This window comes from Tiliqua scincoides, chromosome 1 (assembly GCF_035046505.1).
Source record: "Tiliqua scincoides isolate rTilSci1 chromosome 1, rTilSci1.hap2, whole genome shotgun sequence".
Taxonomy (NCBI): domain Eukaryota; kingdom Metazoa; phylum Chordata; class Lepidosauria; order Squamata; family Scincidae; genus Tiliqua; species Tiliqua scincoides.
In genome coordinates this window covers 225,688,152-225,705,135 of record NC_089821.1, presented here as the reverse complement: position 1 = coordinate 225,705,135, position 16,984 = coordinate 225,688,152, and the positions used below count along the sequence as shown (strand labels likewise).

General features: G+C 39.9%; 1 protein-coding gene across 1 annotated transcript in view; it reads left to right on the top strand.

Moving 5' to 3' along the window:
* The window catches only part of WDR27 (WD repeat domain 27), a 155,532-nt gene that overhangs the window by 7,773 nt on the left and 130,775 nt on the right, over positions 1-16,984 (top strand). The window contains exons 6-17 of the mRNA XM_066623014.1: positions 653-704; positions 1,995-2,065; positions 2,819-2,930; positions 3,701-3,836; positions 4,524-4,627; positions 5,014-5,081; positions 5,905-6,038; positions 8,230-8,297; positions 9,723-9,801; positions 10,267-10,341; positions 10,600-10,706; positions 14,203-14,292. Of these exons, the coding sequence (XP_066479111.1) occupies positions 653-704; positions 1,995-2,065; positions 2,819-2,930; positions 3,701-3,836; positions 4,524-4,627; positions 5,014-5,081; positions 5,905-6,038; positions 8,230-8,297; positions 9,723-9,801; positions 10,267-10,341; positions 10,600-10,706; positions 14,203-14,292 (1,096 nt within the window). The remainder of the gene's footprint in view (positions 1-652; positions 705-1,994; positions 2,066-2,818; positions 2,931-3,700; positions 3,837-4,523; positions 4,628-5,013; positions 5,082-5,904; positions 6,039-8,229; positions 8,298-9,722; positions 9,802-10,266; positions 10,342-10,599; positions 10,707-14,202; positions 14,293-16,984) is intronic.

Genomic DNA, 16,984 nt, shown 5'->3' with positions numbered 1-16,984 from the left:
GGTATTGAGAGACATCCCCTCTCTGAACCTGAAGGATAATGCATAACTGTCATGACTATCCATTGGTAAACTTGTTCTCTATGAACTTGCCTAAACCCATTTTAAAGCGATCATCCCATCTTGCAGCAGCAAATTTCTCAGATTTTGTTATATATGTATAACATGTATACATGTATAACTTAATTATCCACAGATTTTTCGCAGTTTTATCTCAACGCGATGAGAAAGGCCCTTTAAATTAAAGGGAAAATGTCATTTATAATAGCCTCTTTAATGTGGGAGAGGGCAACCAACTGACAGACCATCAGTCATTCTCCAGGCACTTAGTACAGCTTCATTCCGAGGCAAGTGACCCCTCCCTTCCCCCTGAGCATGTGAAAGAATGCAAGTGATTATCACCACCTCTATGTGATGGGTTGCTGACTTGGTTGATTGTCTGCCTGATGCCTCTGTCCTACTGTGTGAAGAAGTATCTTCTTTCATCTGTCCCAAATTCCTTGCAAATGTTTTATTAGGTGTTCTCTGGTTCTAGTATTGTGGAGAGGGAGCAGATCTCTTTGGTGTCCACTTTCTCCATAGGATAGCTCAGTCATGCTTTGAAAATATGTTATGATTTAACCCAGCATTTGAATGTTTCCATGTTTTTCAAAAGGTGTGGGACTATTGTGCTGGACTGTTAATATACCAATCAGCAATAATAACAGGTAGGTTTTAAAAAATAAATGAATTCATACCAATCAACCTTTTCTAAACAATAGAATATTTGAAATAAGAGATGAATATGTTCACCTGTGTGGGTATTGTTGCTTGGAGGTAAAAGGCAAAATTCATTAATTGTTAGAAGTATGGGTATAAATTTGGTCGATGCTGGTTCTCCTAGTCTCCATATTCCTCAAAGTGACATTAACTGAAGTTGTCATGATCACAGGGCCTAACGCATGTGTTCTAATGCATACATAAGAGTTTCTCCACTGAGAGGTTTTGCCCTGTCAGTTTCAATAGAGGCATAAAATGCCATTGGATTCGGATAACGGTTTGTATTTACTGCTAGTTATCCTTGGTTTCTGTATCTTGCAGTTCCATTAATAATGGAATTCATATTTAGGCCCCATGCTCTGTTGCTTCCTTTTGTTCCCCATATTTTGTTCCTTGTCTGCCTCTTTTTCTTCATGTTAGTTCCTTTATTCATTCTTCAGCATTACTGCTTAAATTCTGTTCTCAGGGGACTAGTTACATATTATGTATAAGTACATTTAGGAGAGCCCCCAACATTATTTAGAAAGCATCTTCAAGAGGGGTAGGGGACTATTTATCCCCTGCCTCGCCTTCAGCTTCTCTGCACCAAGTTGCCTCTTGCACTAATGGTTTTCCTCACAGGACTGAAAACATGGGTTTGCTGTTGCAAAAAGCTGTATGTATGTGGTGAGGATGCTACTTAGTGGTTGACGTGGGGTAGAGGAACTGCAGGTAGAGAAATGGTTAAACACAATATTTGTCTAGATTCTGGAAGCTGTTCTTCCTTGAACATATTATTCTATGTGTGTTTCTGCATAATATACATTTAGCTCCTCAATTCTGTGTCTCTGGAGCTTCATTTTTACTTTCTTATCTTTCAGTAGACAGTGGGAAAACCATCACAGGCCAGAGAACACATGTACAGGTTGGACCCTGGTATCGGCAGTGTTTCTGTTTTGGAAACCCTGCTGGTATGAAATCTGCTGATATCAGGCTCCGAATTTATTTATTTACAGGTGGAGCCTGTTTATCCATTTCCAGACCTTCCGAAGATACTGAAAACCACAGTTTTTGGGGCCCACCTGAGCTCTGAAGGCAACCAGGGCATTTATTATAAGAATTTAAAACTTTTTTTTTTTTACACAACACTTTGAATGAGATAGGACTTTCTGCTGTTGCACCTGACCAAGCAACTGAACAGGTGCCAGTGATTTCAGTATAACATATTAAGAATAATACCATGCAATTGTTTTATACAGCATTTCCTCTCCTAAGCCTCTTCATTGATGAAGAAAATAAACAGATTATCACTGGATGTGCAGATGGACAGGTGAGAAATGAAAAACAGAAAATATTAACCTTGGACAAATATCGAAATAGCATATCTGTATAACCAAATCCTATAACTGGGACAGTATAACATTTGATAGAAAAATCATGCCTTTTGATTTACTAATGAGCACGAGACAAATTACAGAAGTAATCCATAATAACACGGATATATGTCACTACTTTGTACTAAGCCATATAATGAACTTTGACAGTAGTCTATGATTGTTTCTAACTAGTTATGTGGGGAGTTGAACCTGGGTCCAAATACGTGTAAAGCAGATCATTTACCTTTGATCTATGGTTTTGAATGGCTGGATTTGTGTTTGTAATGTGATATGTGAAATGTAATTTGTGATATGTGCTTGTAAGACATATTTCTGTCTTACAATTTTGTGTTTTATAATGGTTTTGTATGTAGGATGAGGCCACAATTTATTTTTAAATGAAAAATGTACATTAAAGTTTTAATTGCATTTTTATTAGCAATTCAAAATAGTCAGTTATGCACCTATTAGTCAATTTATCATTAGTCAGTTTAAACCAAATGAGAGATTGTTGTGTTGCTAGCCTGAGAAAGTTGCTTGCTAAGGCACCATTTCATAGAGACATTTATGTCTGAGATAAACTTCACTGTCCTGATAAGCTTGTGGCCAGATATCAATACTTACCGTTAACTTCAGGGAATAAACATATTTTCTAAAACAGAAATGTGAAAAAGTATATTTATAGTGACGGGTTTTTTCTGTTCTAGCTGTGGATCTTCAGCTTGATTAATGGCCATCAGTTTCGCTGTGTGGTACATGTAAATGTTAAGAAAGAAAGAGAAAAATTTTACAGTAAAATGAAGAAATTTGAACATTTGGGTAATATGTTGATTCAAGATGTTTTAAAATATCTCTTGTTTGCTGATAATAGAAACTTTCTGAGCAACATAGATTAATTTTACTTTCATGAATTCTATTCATTTGTTCCACATGGGCACAAATCAGTAGAGTTGCATCACATACAGTTTGAGTCTCATTATTCAGGAGGGTCCCATTCCCAGAACTCATGGCAAAACTGGATGGTGAAATTTGCATTAAAGCAAATCCATTTAAAAAACAAAGTTCCTTTTCTAGGCAATTTAAAAATAGTCATGTTGACCTTTTGAGTTGACCTCCCTCCCCTACCCTCCCTCAGCCCCGAAAAGCTGCACCTACCCAGCGGCGCCACTTACCCCAGCTGGCATCCTCATGATGCAGGGCCCAGTCCCAACTCTTGCTAGCCTGGTTTCCCTACTCCCCAGTGCTGTGAATGTGCTTTATGGCATGTTTATGACACCTAGCACCAGCGCTGGGCTCTAGCCCTGGCTCATAGGATTGGGCCTTTAGAAAAAGAGGGTGTGGTGGAGCAGGAACAGAATAGTCAGTTGATATCCTGTCTGCCTTCCAGAATGGGTTATACCTTGGACTTGTACAGCACGACAGATAGAAACAGAAGCGTGCTCACTTCGATGTTAATTGAAAACATCATTACACAAGGTGTCACATGAACCAACTTTGAAGTAAATCTGATTATGAACTTGTTTAATTAGTTTTAATTTTAATGAATATCTTGGTAAACCTATTTCTGATACAGTGTCTGTTTTCCTTAGATGAAATTCAGAATACTTCTAAAGTGTGCTCTCCAGATGACTTAAGAGAAGATGAAGCAGCAGTTGAAACCACCTTTCCAGTTCTCAGAATTGAACATTGTGACATGTCTGTAAATGTAGGTGTTGAAGAATGCAGGTAAGAGTGCAATCCTAGTGGTGTGCTTGGCCAGCATAAGTCCCTTATGCCGGCTCAGGAGTGTCGTGAACGTACCATAAAGCACATTTGTGACTACTTGGAAGTCAGCCGTGCCAGTGCATGGATGTCAAATCCATCTGAGTAGCCTCATAGGTTTGGCTGCATGGGGTAAGGGGAAATAAATCCTCTTATTCCAAGTTGCATGGCAGCCACCTTGTGCGCTGTTCAGGATACAGTGTAGGCCTGTTGGCCTGCCTGTTCAGTGCAGGGTAGGATTGGAGTGTAAGTGTCATACATGTTCATTGACAACTTGGCAACCATTTTACATTCTGTAAAAGAGAACCATATAGAAGTTTCTCATATATATAATTTTCCACAGTGGGCCGACACTTTTTTACAGCAACTTTGTCTGTCGTTTGTCCTTCCCCTTCTCCCACAATTGTTGATTCTGCACCATTTTCTTTAAACATAAAATAGTTTAAAATGAAATCTGCTTGGTGATGGGACAGCTGAGCCCTCGCACAAAGAGAAGTATCTGCTCTGTGTGTAGAACTACCAGTTTGCATGGGAGGTCCTTGTATCAAGGCTATGGTATTTGAAAATATCTTCTTGTATCTTTAACAAAGAGCATGCTTGATTATTGTGTGTGTGTTTTTAAAATATATACTCCCTTCTCTCTTAATTTAGTTTTCCTTCTGTGAATGATCGGTGCTTGTGGATAGGAAGCTCTACTGGTTTATTCATAATTAATATGGCAAACCTTGAGCTAGAAGCTGTTTTACATTATAGAGGTATGATTATATCATGTTTGTTCTTGTTTGATGTGATTTCTGACTATATATAACACTTACACATATATGGAAAACCCCAGGCTTCTGTTTAAAAACATTTAATTGATATGTGGTTTTCTTATTCCTATTTCTGCTGACTGGCTAGAATTATACGTATGTGCAGTTTCTTAACAAATGAGTTTGTCTTTGAATTTTTCTGTGAGTTCTTGTGCTAGAAGTCCTTTTCAACTCAAAAATATTAAAACTGTCACTGCAGAAATTGGGGGAATTAAATTGACGTAAAACACACATGAGGAAGTTAGACCCAGTATATAATCTAATGAAATGCTTTTTTTTTTTTTTAAAGAGAAATGTTTTCTAATATCAAACTTTTTTTTCCTATAAAGATTACAGTGCCCTCAGCATTCAGGTTGCTGGATCATGTGCTTTAATGAAGAAGGCCATTGATGGTAAGGTGAGTACAGTTTTAAAGTGATTTTAAGGTATGTGGATATTGAATAATATTCATAATCACATAATGTAGTTTCTTCTTGCTTGACAGTTCTAAAGTTTTTTGAAAATAACCCACATGCTAGCAGAACTTTTAGATAAGCCTATGTTGTTTTCCCCTCGTAATTTTTGTAGAATTTATTGGTAGTGGTGTGTATAAAACTTCAAAAAAGTAATGGAAAGACCACTGAAAAGGAAATATTTATGGTGCTGATCTGTGCTTGAGCTAGCTAATTGATTCTCTGAGTTCCGTTTTGTCAGCTCTGATTGGCAAGAAGTCTCGTAGGTGTAAGACAGAATTTTTTTCCAGCCTTGATAACCAAGGTCCTTTCTCTCAAGCTGCAGAGGACTTCATGCAAGATTTCAGTTCAGTTCACAGCGTATGCCCTAATGCTAAGCTCTGTCCCTCTCACCACTTCTGTGATGCTGCCTTGACTAGTAAGCAGGGCAGTAAGAGAAGGATGAGATGTTTACTTAGCAACTCCTGAATGAGTGCACCCGTGTGTATGTATGCGTGCCATGACTTTGCTACCTTTGAATTATGAAAGGCAAAACAAAGTCACAATTACTATGACTTGCATATCCTGACTTGGAAGATGTAATGAATTGGAAACTAGCACTGTTCAGATCTATATAGAGGGAAGTCTTCTAAGTTACCTTGAGAATGGTAAGAAAGCAACTGGCTTTCTGAAAAGGCACATGCATTGGACACTGATAAAACTGTAGGATTCCATTGTTACGGATGGCATTGCTTTGGATTTAAATATTCCATGAACATGTTTTTGCAGGTTTTCTGTTTGCTAACTTCAATGTTTGAGAATAAAATTGCCTTATTGGAGGTTAATATGACTGCCCTATTGCGATCTCAGAAGAGTAAGCTCCTTGTAATTGGAAGGGAAAAAGGCCTTTCCATGGTTGCCAGGTAAAAATACATTTCACATACGCTAAAGTGTATTGTGTTTTGTTTACTACAGAGTTTCAATAACAATATATAAATGGTTTGTCTAAATCTGATTAAGGCTGCAATCCTATTGAACAAAATAGGACTTACTTCTAAGTACACCTGGTTAGGATTGTGCCCTATGACTGCAGTGCTGTCTGCACTTACCTGGGAGTAAGGTCTGTTATCTATAATAGGATGTACTTCTGAGTAGGATTGAGCTCTAAAACAGCTTAAGCAAATGCTAAATTTTACACCATTATATTCTAATTCAAGTGGAATTTGGATAAACTGTAGGGGTGGATGTTGGGGCATGGAGCATTAAAAAAAACTCTTGATTTTCCATCTTGCACTTCAGTCTGAGCAGAATCCTCCAAATCTGTACAAAAGCAATTATATCACCAATGTGTGGATTTTGAGACATCACGTTATCCATCAAGTTATTCTAGGAAGCATCCTCTTTTCTGTGCTGCTTCCACTATGGAGCAATGATTTTGGTAATAGGAGGCAGGTTGGTTTCACTATGCTCAAATTCCAGCTTGTAGCACCAATACAAGCCAGTAATTGGGTTACCTGGTCACTTTTTATGCATAATCAGAATTTCTAGTTCTGCAGCATATTGTGTTGTCATTATTTTCAGCTGTGATATGAATGTGAATGCAAACTTTAAAGCTGGACTTAGGCCTAGTCAACTGAATAATTTCTTTTCTTCTTAAACATTGGGTTGTATCCAACTTTTTGCTCCATTTTCAGATGGAGACTTCATTCATAGAAGGTGAATTCCATCCGTAGAAGGGATTCTTCAAAAATCTGATATTGTGGATTCGAATTTTTTTTTCCAAATAACATATTTCAGCAATTTTTTTTAGCACTTGGTGAAGTAATAAGAACAATAAAAATGCATTGGATTTATAATAGTGTTTTTGAGTTGCAGTGTACAGGTGGAGTCTACTTATTCATGGATTTTGTATCTGAGGATCTGGCTCAACGCGGGTCCCCTGGACCCACGTTGAGCCAGATCTGGCCCAACCAGAAGCCAAAGGCAACCGGAGTTGTGCTCTGGTAATCCCCTGAAGGCTCTTCTAAGGCCCATGGAAGCTTCTAAGGCATCCAGGAGGCCTTAGAACAGGGGTGTCAAACTCATGTCGTACAGAGGATCGAAAAGCATTCATGATGCCTGCTGAGGGCCAGAGGTGATGTCATTACACAGGAAGTGATGTCATTAAGCAGGTCAAAAGCAGAAATAAACACTCTGTTCTCATGTAGGAACTCATTAGCTGCTAATGACAGGAGAGAAAATACACAAATCTTGATCATATTTTAAGGTATGGGAGAGCCCAATTATCATGTGGGCCACCCTTTCAAGCAGTGTCACCTCAGCATTGCTCAGCAGCTGAGAGCCTGAGGGCCAGATAAAAAGCTTCTGCAGGCCGCATCCAGTCCCCGGGCCTTATGTTTGACACCCCTGCATTAGAAGGTCACTTTTGGTATCGTGTCAAAGGCCTGCTTTCTGAGGCCCACGGAGGCTTCCATGGGTCTCAGAAGAGCCTTCTGAGCCTTCTGTGCTTCTACCAGAGCACAGCTCTAGTCTCCTTTGGAAGCTTTAAGGGGTGCCCAACAGTGGATTTTGTATCCACTTTTTTTTGTATCCATGGGGGGAGGGATCCAGGAACGGATCCCCCAGATATCAAGGTACCACCTGTACTTAATTAACATTATCTCAATAATCCTTATAACATCCCTGTAAGGAAAATTAATATTATCCTCCCCATTGCAGAAAAGGATTACACCAACGGTGTAATCCTTGAGTCGAGCTGGTGCAGTCACACTTGCACCAGTTATTCTGGGTTTAAATTTTGCTTCAGCTCTTAAATTTATTTAGTAAATATGTCGTTTTAACAAATTACCCAATATATTAAATTGTTCAAATGCATCTATTTTTAAAAAATAGATATATCTAATTCCAAAGAAAGGTGACATCTGGTGTTATATGTATGAATATGATAGAAAAAATGCTATCTATAGTCCTCAGAATCATTTATTTTGAGGCTACAATATTAAAATCACTGGAAGCTTTTCTATAAGTGTTTTATGGATTGCAGTTAAGTATTTGTTGCTCATAATAATATATATATAAATATATAAAAATATGTCTACTGATTTGTTGGTTTAGTGGCTCTCTTCTGCCAACCTCTCCCTTGTACTTGAAGAAAGAAACAAGCAAACTTGTAAACAGAAAAGGTGAGTTTGGTAAATTTATGTCCATCTGGCATCCAATAACTTTAAATATCTACCCCACACACACATTTTTCTCAACTTTGGAAGCTTGCACTGCATTTTTAATTTCAAATGTCTTTGAATTTACTTTTACTTTCCTTTCAGAGTATTTAGGTCATCATTCTGTCACGCTTTACATCTTGTAAAGTTTTATGTATCTTTTATGGATTTGTTTTATGTAAGTTTTATGGATTTGTTTTATGTATCTCATACATATGTGTGTTTCTTTCTCTTGGAACTGTTGATTGGAGTTTCTTTTTTTAAATAATGCTAAATATGTTAACAAAGAGGGAAAAATTCCTTATTTAGGCTTTTAATTAGTTTTTGTTGCTGATATCATTAACCTGCTTTGAGGGTCTTTGAACTGAATGGTTCAAATGATTTTAATGAAGAAATAAGTAAAAGAAATGGGGAAGTCATGTGGAAACTCCGTATGTGCAGCATGGTACCTGTGAATTGATTCCTAGTTCAGAACACCTGCAGCATGTAGAAGGATATTTTTGAACTTCTTAGCAGTTTAAAAATGTATCGTGAAAAAATGCAGCACTACATAGGAATCACCAATATTAGGGCCCTATCCTATGCTTCCTTGGCACCCAGGAAGATAGCAGCACCAAAATGACCACTGCTGTATCCTATAGGGCCAGGGGAGCTCCCTGATGTCTAAGGGTAAGGGAACTGTGGTTCCTTTACCCCATGTCAAACCCAGGCAACCCAATAGGTCCATTCAGAGCTGCGCCAGTTTGTTTGACCTGTGTTGGTTTCCATGGCTTGGGAGGGGGTTTAGGATTCAGCAGCAGCCTGTGCCACCATCTCTGCTCCTCTCCCAGGCCTGATCCTCCCTCCAGTCCTCCCTCCCTCCTCCCAGTTATGCCCTCCCCTCCCCTTTCCCCCTGTCGCGGAAAGCCTCGCCACCATCTGGTGGCAATACTCACCACCCAGTGCTCCCCTGATGCATCTTCTCTGTGCTGAGGCACCACGCAACTAGCACTGGCCTCAGAATGGGTGCTGCGCCCATACTGCCAGCACTGATGTGCCTTATGGAACTTTTTATGGCACCCGGAGCAGCTGGTAAGCCTAGAGCATGGGCAGTAAGCTCGATAGGATTGGGGTGCCTGGACAGCTGCCTGGGCAGATGCAACCATGCTGAGAGGGCATGTGCTGCATCCCGCGATGGGGGGCCAGTCACAGATGCCTCCTCAAGGTAAGAGAATATATGTTCCCTTACTTTAGAGCTGCATTGCAGCTGCATCAAAGCTAGAAAGTTAGATAGGATTGGGCCCTTAGTGGGTATAACAATATTTGTGTTTGTGAAATACATTTATTTACTGTTAGTTGTTTCAGTGTTCATTTTTTAAGTTAACTATTATTGACTTTTTAAAAACACAGGTAAAATGAACTCTATAAAAGACCAACCACTGGTTTTCCATAGCAAAATTAAGTCATCAGGATATACATTACCACCACAGTAAGTACAAATATGGTAGTAATGTTATTTGCAGTCATTTGTTATAAATTTAAGTTCATTTTATTGCAGGAAGAAGAGCTGTATAGTCTTTACGCGATATCTCACTTATGGGAAATATTTTGTGTTTTATTCTGACTTTGTGCAGAGTGATGTTCTTTTATCGTAAGTTCCTTCCTTTCATTGAAACAATTACAGGAGAACTCCTTGCACTACTGATGTTCCGGGGGGCAGGGCGGGGAACTGCTAAGTTTTTTTCAGGCACAGGGAAGTCTGTGTCAAGCAGCCCCCCCTTCAGAGCCAGTGGTGACTACAAAAGTCTTTGTCTCTATCTTGTCTATTCTTATTTCTAATGTACTAAATGGATGCGCAAAAATAGCAAACAAGTTTTCCAAGTTTTAATTAACTCGTGGAACCTCTATGTAATGTGTCAGAGCTGTAGTGAATATTTCTTGTTTTTCTTTGCAGAATGACCATATTTTCTCCGAAGACAGGTACAAAGCAGAATAGTCTGACATCAAAGTGCAAGAGAAGTTGCAAACAGTAAGTGATACAATGGCTATGTAAAAAAATAAAGAGGGCACTTATGACACCTGAGATGTAGATGTGTTATCCTGTAATTGTGACATAAGAGGAAAATAAAGAAATGCATTTTAAAAAATTTTCTTAATACGTGACTTTTATTACAGCAGCACAAGAACAGGGGGACATGTTCCCACTTCCTTTATTGCTACTGAAAATTTTAATGTGTCACAATCTGTTTTTGTATCCTTTGGTATTTTTGTGAAATATTTTTTGAAGAAGAAATAAAGAAGAGTATCCAGCGGCAAATTGTCCACCAAACAAATCCAAGAGGCAGATTGCTGTAGCTGATAAACCAACTTCTGTATGCTGTATTCAATATTCAGGTATAAGAAAATCTACTTGTGTGTTCATTCTAAGTTGGATGCCTGTAGCACTGAAATGTTAAAAACCAAATTTATTCACATAGGAATCAACTCATTTCAGATAGCTTACTTTGATTTTGGAGACAGGTAGCCCAATCCTGAGCTGTTCAGTGTGTGGGATTGCAGCAGTGCCAAAAATGGCTGCCATTGCATGCAGTGCTCCCCAGGCAGCTGCCACCACCTCCTTGGGAGAAGGGGACTGTTGAGAAGGCTTGGTTGCAGCTGTACCAGAGACCCAAGGCGAGGCGAGAGTTCCCAGTGAATGAGGCCTAGACTTGGCAATCCACCACCACCAGAAGTCTGTTTATAAAGTATTTACAAATGTACAATGCTGCGGCAGCACAGCAAAGACAAATATCAAGGATACAACCAGCCACAACTGCCAACTCCTCCAACATAGATTCACACTGACACTCCTAATAACAACTCCCACACTGCAGGCTGTCCAAGCCAACACTGGCCAATGGGAAGTGGGTTACCTCATAATCTTGTGACTCTGTATTGCAAGATATTGCATCAGCCAATCCCATGATGCAACAGGAATGCATTCACTTGCCTTGTCACTTGGCATTTGTCCACAATACCATTTTCATTGGTCACTTGTACGCCACATGATACACTTTATACTTGCAGAGGCTATACAGGCACTTACATTGTGGCACATTACATTGTATTACATTGCTTTCATCCAGGCCAAGACATCAGGGCCTATCCTTGCCCTAGCCAGGCTGTCAATTCCACATGGGTATTGGGCATATACTGCAATTCCTCCTCTTCCCCCGGTTAAAGCAAGTAGCCCCACAATGGGGCTACTCAATTCCATGACGACCCAAGGATCAGCTTAGAAGGAAGAGCCTCTGTGTTGGGCGGACGGCCTGACATGGAGACTCGTGATCCAGTGAAGCAAAGCTCTTCCTCTTTCTCGCCTCCCTCTTTCTCTCCTCGCTCCCTTTCCCCAGCATGCCTCCTCCCCATCCTTCCTGCATCTCCCTCCGCCATGGAACACCCTCCCTACCTACCTCTCTGCTGCCTGACAGTTTGCATGATTGCCAAGCGGTGGAGCTCCAGTGCTCCACCGGCGCTAGCCCAGCGCTGGGCTAGCACCGGCGCTCCACCAGAAAACCTTATCAGTGCAGTGCTCTGTGGGCTGGCATCTTGTTTTTAAACTGCATCACCTTAATGACATATGCATCATAAAGCACACCATGGATCCGGTATGAGTGCTGTGATAGTGTGGTGATGCTGCATGTGTAGTGGTGATGGCCCAGTTAAAGTGGCATGTTGACAACGTGAAACATCTCATCAGTTAACTTTTCTTATATGCCCAGCATCACATTTAAATTAGGTTTGAATTATAAGTAACATGTGGAAACCTGGGATAAATCATGATTGAGGTGTGAAAGAGAGAAAATAGGGATTATTTTCTACCTCCTGTCCTTTGCTCTCATAGCTTCTATACGTAGGTCCCTTTGTGAGCCAAAGGGGCAATTCATAGAAGAACCTAGGGAGCAGTGTTGCTGACTGCGTAGACTATATGCAACGTCCAAGATTTAAAGGTGGTTTATCTCTGAATGCCACAGACGCAAGGGAGTGGCAACAGGACATAGGTTTGTTGTTGTCCTGTGCTCCCAGAGGCATCTGGTGAGCCACACATATGAGAAGCTGGACTGGAAGGGCCCTTGGCCTGCTCCAGCAGTGATAGTCGTATGTTTTTATAGATGGTCCATGGAGATGACCCGGAAAGACCCAATGATAACTGCTATTGAAGGACCACTTTGCTCTGGAATTCCCCTCACTAAGGGTCAACTAGATGTTAACTTTAAGCACAGGTTCAGCAAGTATTTGCTTATTTTTCTAAATAGCAAACAGATAGGAGCTCCTTGTCAATTGGGACCATAGTGGGGGGAGACGGGCTTTAACCCTACCCCCATTACAATCCCAATCCAGATTAACCCCCCATTGTTAACTTTCCTTCAGTGGCATCGCTAGGGAGGTGCAGAGGGTGCAGGCCGCACCAAGTGACGCGCATGGGAAGGGTGACTCGTCCTAGTGACCAAAATCGCAGTTTGTAGGAAAAATACCATCATATACTATTTGATGTGTAATTTACAGCAGAATGTATTTAAAAAAATAAGTAAAATATCTCCATTCTATCAAAAGTTATGGCAAAAAAAAAAAATAGAAAACAAAAATGCAACTGTCTTATGTAATAAAAAAGTACATTTCCTTAATTCAAAACAGACCAGTGAGATGTTGTTATGACACAGCATGGAACCAATAAGGTGTTAGTAAGGTGACACCCAGGGTGGGTGATACCACTATCGCTAAAATCGACCAAAATCGCTAAAATTGACCAAAATCACTAAAATCACAGTTTGTAGAAATAATACCATCGTGTTATATACCATTCAATGTGTAATTTACAGCAGAATACAATTAAAAAAAACCACGTTGAAATATTTGTGTTCTATCAAAAGATACAGCGAAAACACCAGTGAAGTGGGGGCAGTGGTACATGGCCATTGCCCCGCCCACTGTATGGTCATGAGGTCAATCATGGGGGTGACGCACTGGCCTCCTGCACCCGGTGGTGCAAACCCTAGTCACTTTTTTCCTTAGTTTCTGCTTTTTTCCTTAGTAAATAAGAACTATAGGGACCCAGTTTGGGATCATAACCCCAGTTACAGTGGCCTATCCTACTGTGGTCCCAGTTCATGATAGGCCCAGCTCCTATTCAACATTTTTTTAAAAATTGATCTGCTTTCAAAATACATTCTTAAAGTGATATCTAGTTTGACTCTGATTTTTCTGCTTTGTCTTTCAAAGTAAGTATATTGATCACCCACTTTCCCAGACCATTAACAAATCCTTCTGTCCCTAGTCAGGCCTCTTTCTTCTATGAGTCTTGATTGTACAATTGACCAAGAAGTGAGGGAGGGATAGTTGCCTCTCAAAGTAATCGGTATCTTCAGCAATTATCCTAAGATGCTATGGCTGTCTCCCAAATAGGATTAAGGAATCTTCTGTGAAAATCCAAAATCATTGGTAGAATATGGATTCTTATATTCATCAGCTAGATTGCTATATTGTCAAGATCACTATTAGAATATTAATTATAAAGATGTTAACTGTAATTTACGGATTACTAACATAGTAAAAGCCATTTATATGCTCAGAACATCTGTTGAAATTTTGGAATCATGTTTTTTATGTAGCATGGTTTCTGATGGGGAAAATAACCTCCCTGAATCAGAGCTAAATTTTTCTGGTGCACATTGTCTATAGTTAAAACAATCAGCAACAATTTGCTTGTTTCTTAGTCTTGTTTGCCCATTTAACACATATGCATGTTTGGCTTAAATGTAATCTGTGTAACTGTTATGTGCTTTTTCCACTGTTTGGCATATGTACAATTTAGAATTATTGGTTTCCCTTCCTTTATGTATTCCTCTTACAGGAGATGGAAAGTTGTTGGCTTGTGGCTTAGCTGACAAAACCTTGCTGGCTTTCAGTTCAAACCTTACTGGAACACCAACTGTATATTCAGGTAAATTAATTCTAGACAATTCCAGTATTAACCATCCTTCACTGTCCTGTATAAGGTGAGGGTTCATCTAGCTTGAGATACTAGGTTCTAAGCCACTGACTCTTAGATTTTGTTTCAGTTCTACTTTGATGTCTTTTCTTATGTTCTCATTGATTCTTCAGTAGGGCAAGAGTCGCCCACTTGTCTGGAGCGAGATGTCTAGATTTACTTTTGGAGGTCCACATGGTCTTCTCAGTTCAGGTTATATTTGATGCATTGTGTACACTTGGTGCTACTGTGTCCTGCTGAAAGTTGATGGAAAGTTAAAGGGCTCTGCCAAGTCCTCGAGTTCCTCTGATATGCATTCAGGAAGAGATGGTGGTGCACCACATTTTGTTTTGAGATTAATTCTATTTGTGAACTTCCACCTGACACCAAACATGCTGTGAAGTGGGCTCCCAGATATGCTCTTAGGAAACACTGTCCATCATGCTTTGTTTCATTTTCCCTGATCTGCCAACTTTGTGCATTGTACAAGGGTGCTAGAAGGTTCATCTTAATTTGGCTTTCATAACACTTGAGACTAAAACTATTTGTTTCTTCACTGTGACAAACTTGGAAAACCTTTCTACAAATGAAATATTCTTAATAATACATCAATGAATGTGCACTAGGGGGCAGCCTAGGACCTTCAAATGTCTTAACATCAATAGTTTTCACATTGGGGAATAAATGTACAAAGCTAATGGCATACTACATCAGATTTTCATTTGCTTTGAATTTGCTCACAATTTATAGGGTTGAAAAATTAACTAGCCACATTAATTGATAATTTAAAGGGGGTTCTTTTTATATGTCTCAGTTTCAAACAAATTTATTCCTTTTGTAAGTAGATGAGAACAATCCATATAATATCAAGTTCTCAGTTGATGCTTATCTTTCTTTATGAGTAGTTTACAGGGAGTCCTCTTTACAAGTTACTGCTAGGGAACAGAAGGCATGGGCTTGTAGCAAAACAACTTACAACAGGTAATTTTTTTCCATGAGAAATAATGTAAATAGGAATTAATGGGGACTGTGAGTATCTCCATGCCCTTCATTGCTCTTAAAGAGGAGGATTTTATCCCATAAGGATGAATGGAAAACTAGGTTAAGAACATAAGAACATCAGGCCGTAGGCCCATCTAGTCCAGCTTCCTGTATCTCACAGTGGCCCGTCGGATGCCCCAGGGACAACAAGAGACCTGCATTCTGGTGCCCTCCCTTGCATCTGGCATTCTGACAGTTTAGGGACTATAGAGAGTGGCATGCAATTCTGAACATGTATAACCCAGTACGACCCCTGTAGGGGCAGCCTATCCTTGTTGTGAGCTGAGAACTTTGTGTTCCGCAGTAAATTGTAGGAAGTGGTGAGTTGTCAGAGGGTACCCTATGCCCATCTGCTGTCTTCCTCAGCCTGCCACTTCCATCGAGCCCAAATTAGCTCCATCTTCTTCTCGCATTGTAGCCTGTAAGAGGAGGGTAGGAAGGGCTTGCCTCTCTCCCAGTGCTTCTGGAAGTCCAGAATTCTCTCTGTAGCTATTAGAGGAAGTTATCCAACACTTTGGGAGAAAGGTCAGCCCTCCCCAATCTCGGTACCCAACACAGTCTTTGCTGCTGCTGCCTCCTCTTCCTTTAAGGGCCAGTGGAGGGAATGCTAGGAGTTCATCATTCTATCTGTGGCCATGAAAGGAAGCAGGAGTGCTGGACTGTGAGAGAGAGAGAGAGAGCCAGCCTTCTTCATGAGGAAGCTGCTTGAACCATTCACTAAAGAGGCTATGCCGTGTCTCCAAAACTAGATGTGATAAGGCAAAACAGATGCCATTTTTGGAATCAGCACCCCAAATATACCCAGGAATTGGTGTAATGTTTAAGGAAGCAAAATGTGTGTTGGCCTGTTTTATTATTTATTAATAATATTAACTTATTAATAATCTTAATTTACCTTATCCCTCAAGAGCTTGGAGGATGTGGGAAGCAAAAAGAGGAACATGTAGATCCAGCAATGGCAAAATCTAAATATCAAGGTTGTTCCTTTAAGAGTTCAAAGCAGTAAGAAGATACACAGTTAGGGCTGTAGCAAAAAAGGATGAAAGTGCTGAATTTTACGCCTAGTTCCTCAAAATGTTGACGACTTAAATACAGGGGAACATATAACAGGAAAGCTTATTATGGGGACCCCCTATATTTAATTACCATGTTGTAATCAAGCAAATAGAAGGCCAGAATGTACAGATGCTGTCCTTCTTGCTAATTGTTTTCCAAGTATTGAGTAGCTACGGTTAGGTTCCCTGTAAAACTTAGTGCTTTGCACCCCCTGTAGCTATACAAATGGTCAGAGCATCTGTTGACACTCCTAGCAAGTGGGCAGAGCTACACTGTTCTTGTTCTTTCCTCCAGCTGCCAACTCAAGAGATGCTCAAAGCAGGGCTTAGAAATCACAGTCACATGGTTTGTCAGGTGTCAAGTATTGCAGTACAGTCATTCACATAATGGCAAAGTGTAATTACCGTGAGACATTTTCATGGATGAAATTGTTTTACAGTATACTACTTTTCTTCCCAATGTTAATCTGATCAAGTTGCAGTTGTATGAATGGGAAGAAGTAGACAGGTACAGTACTAGCTTTTTAAATTCTATTTTCATGCCTGTTAAAATTAGGCATTGTAATATA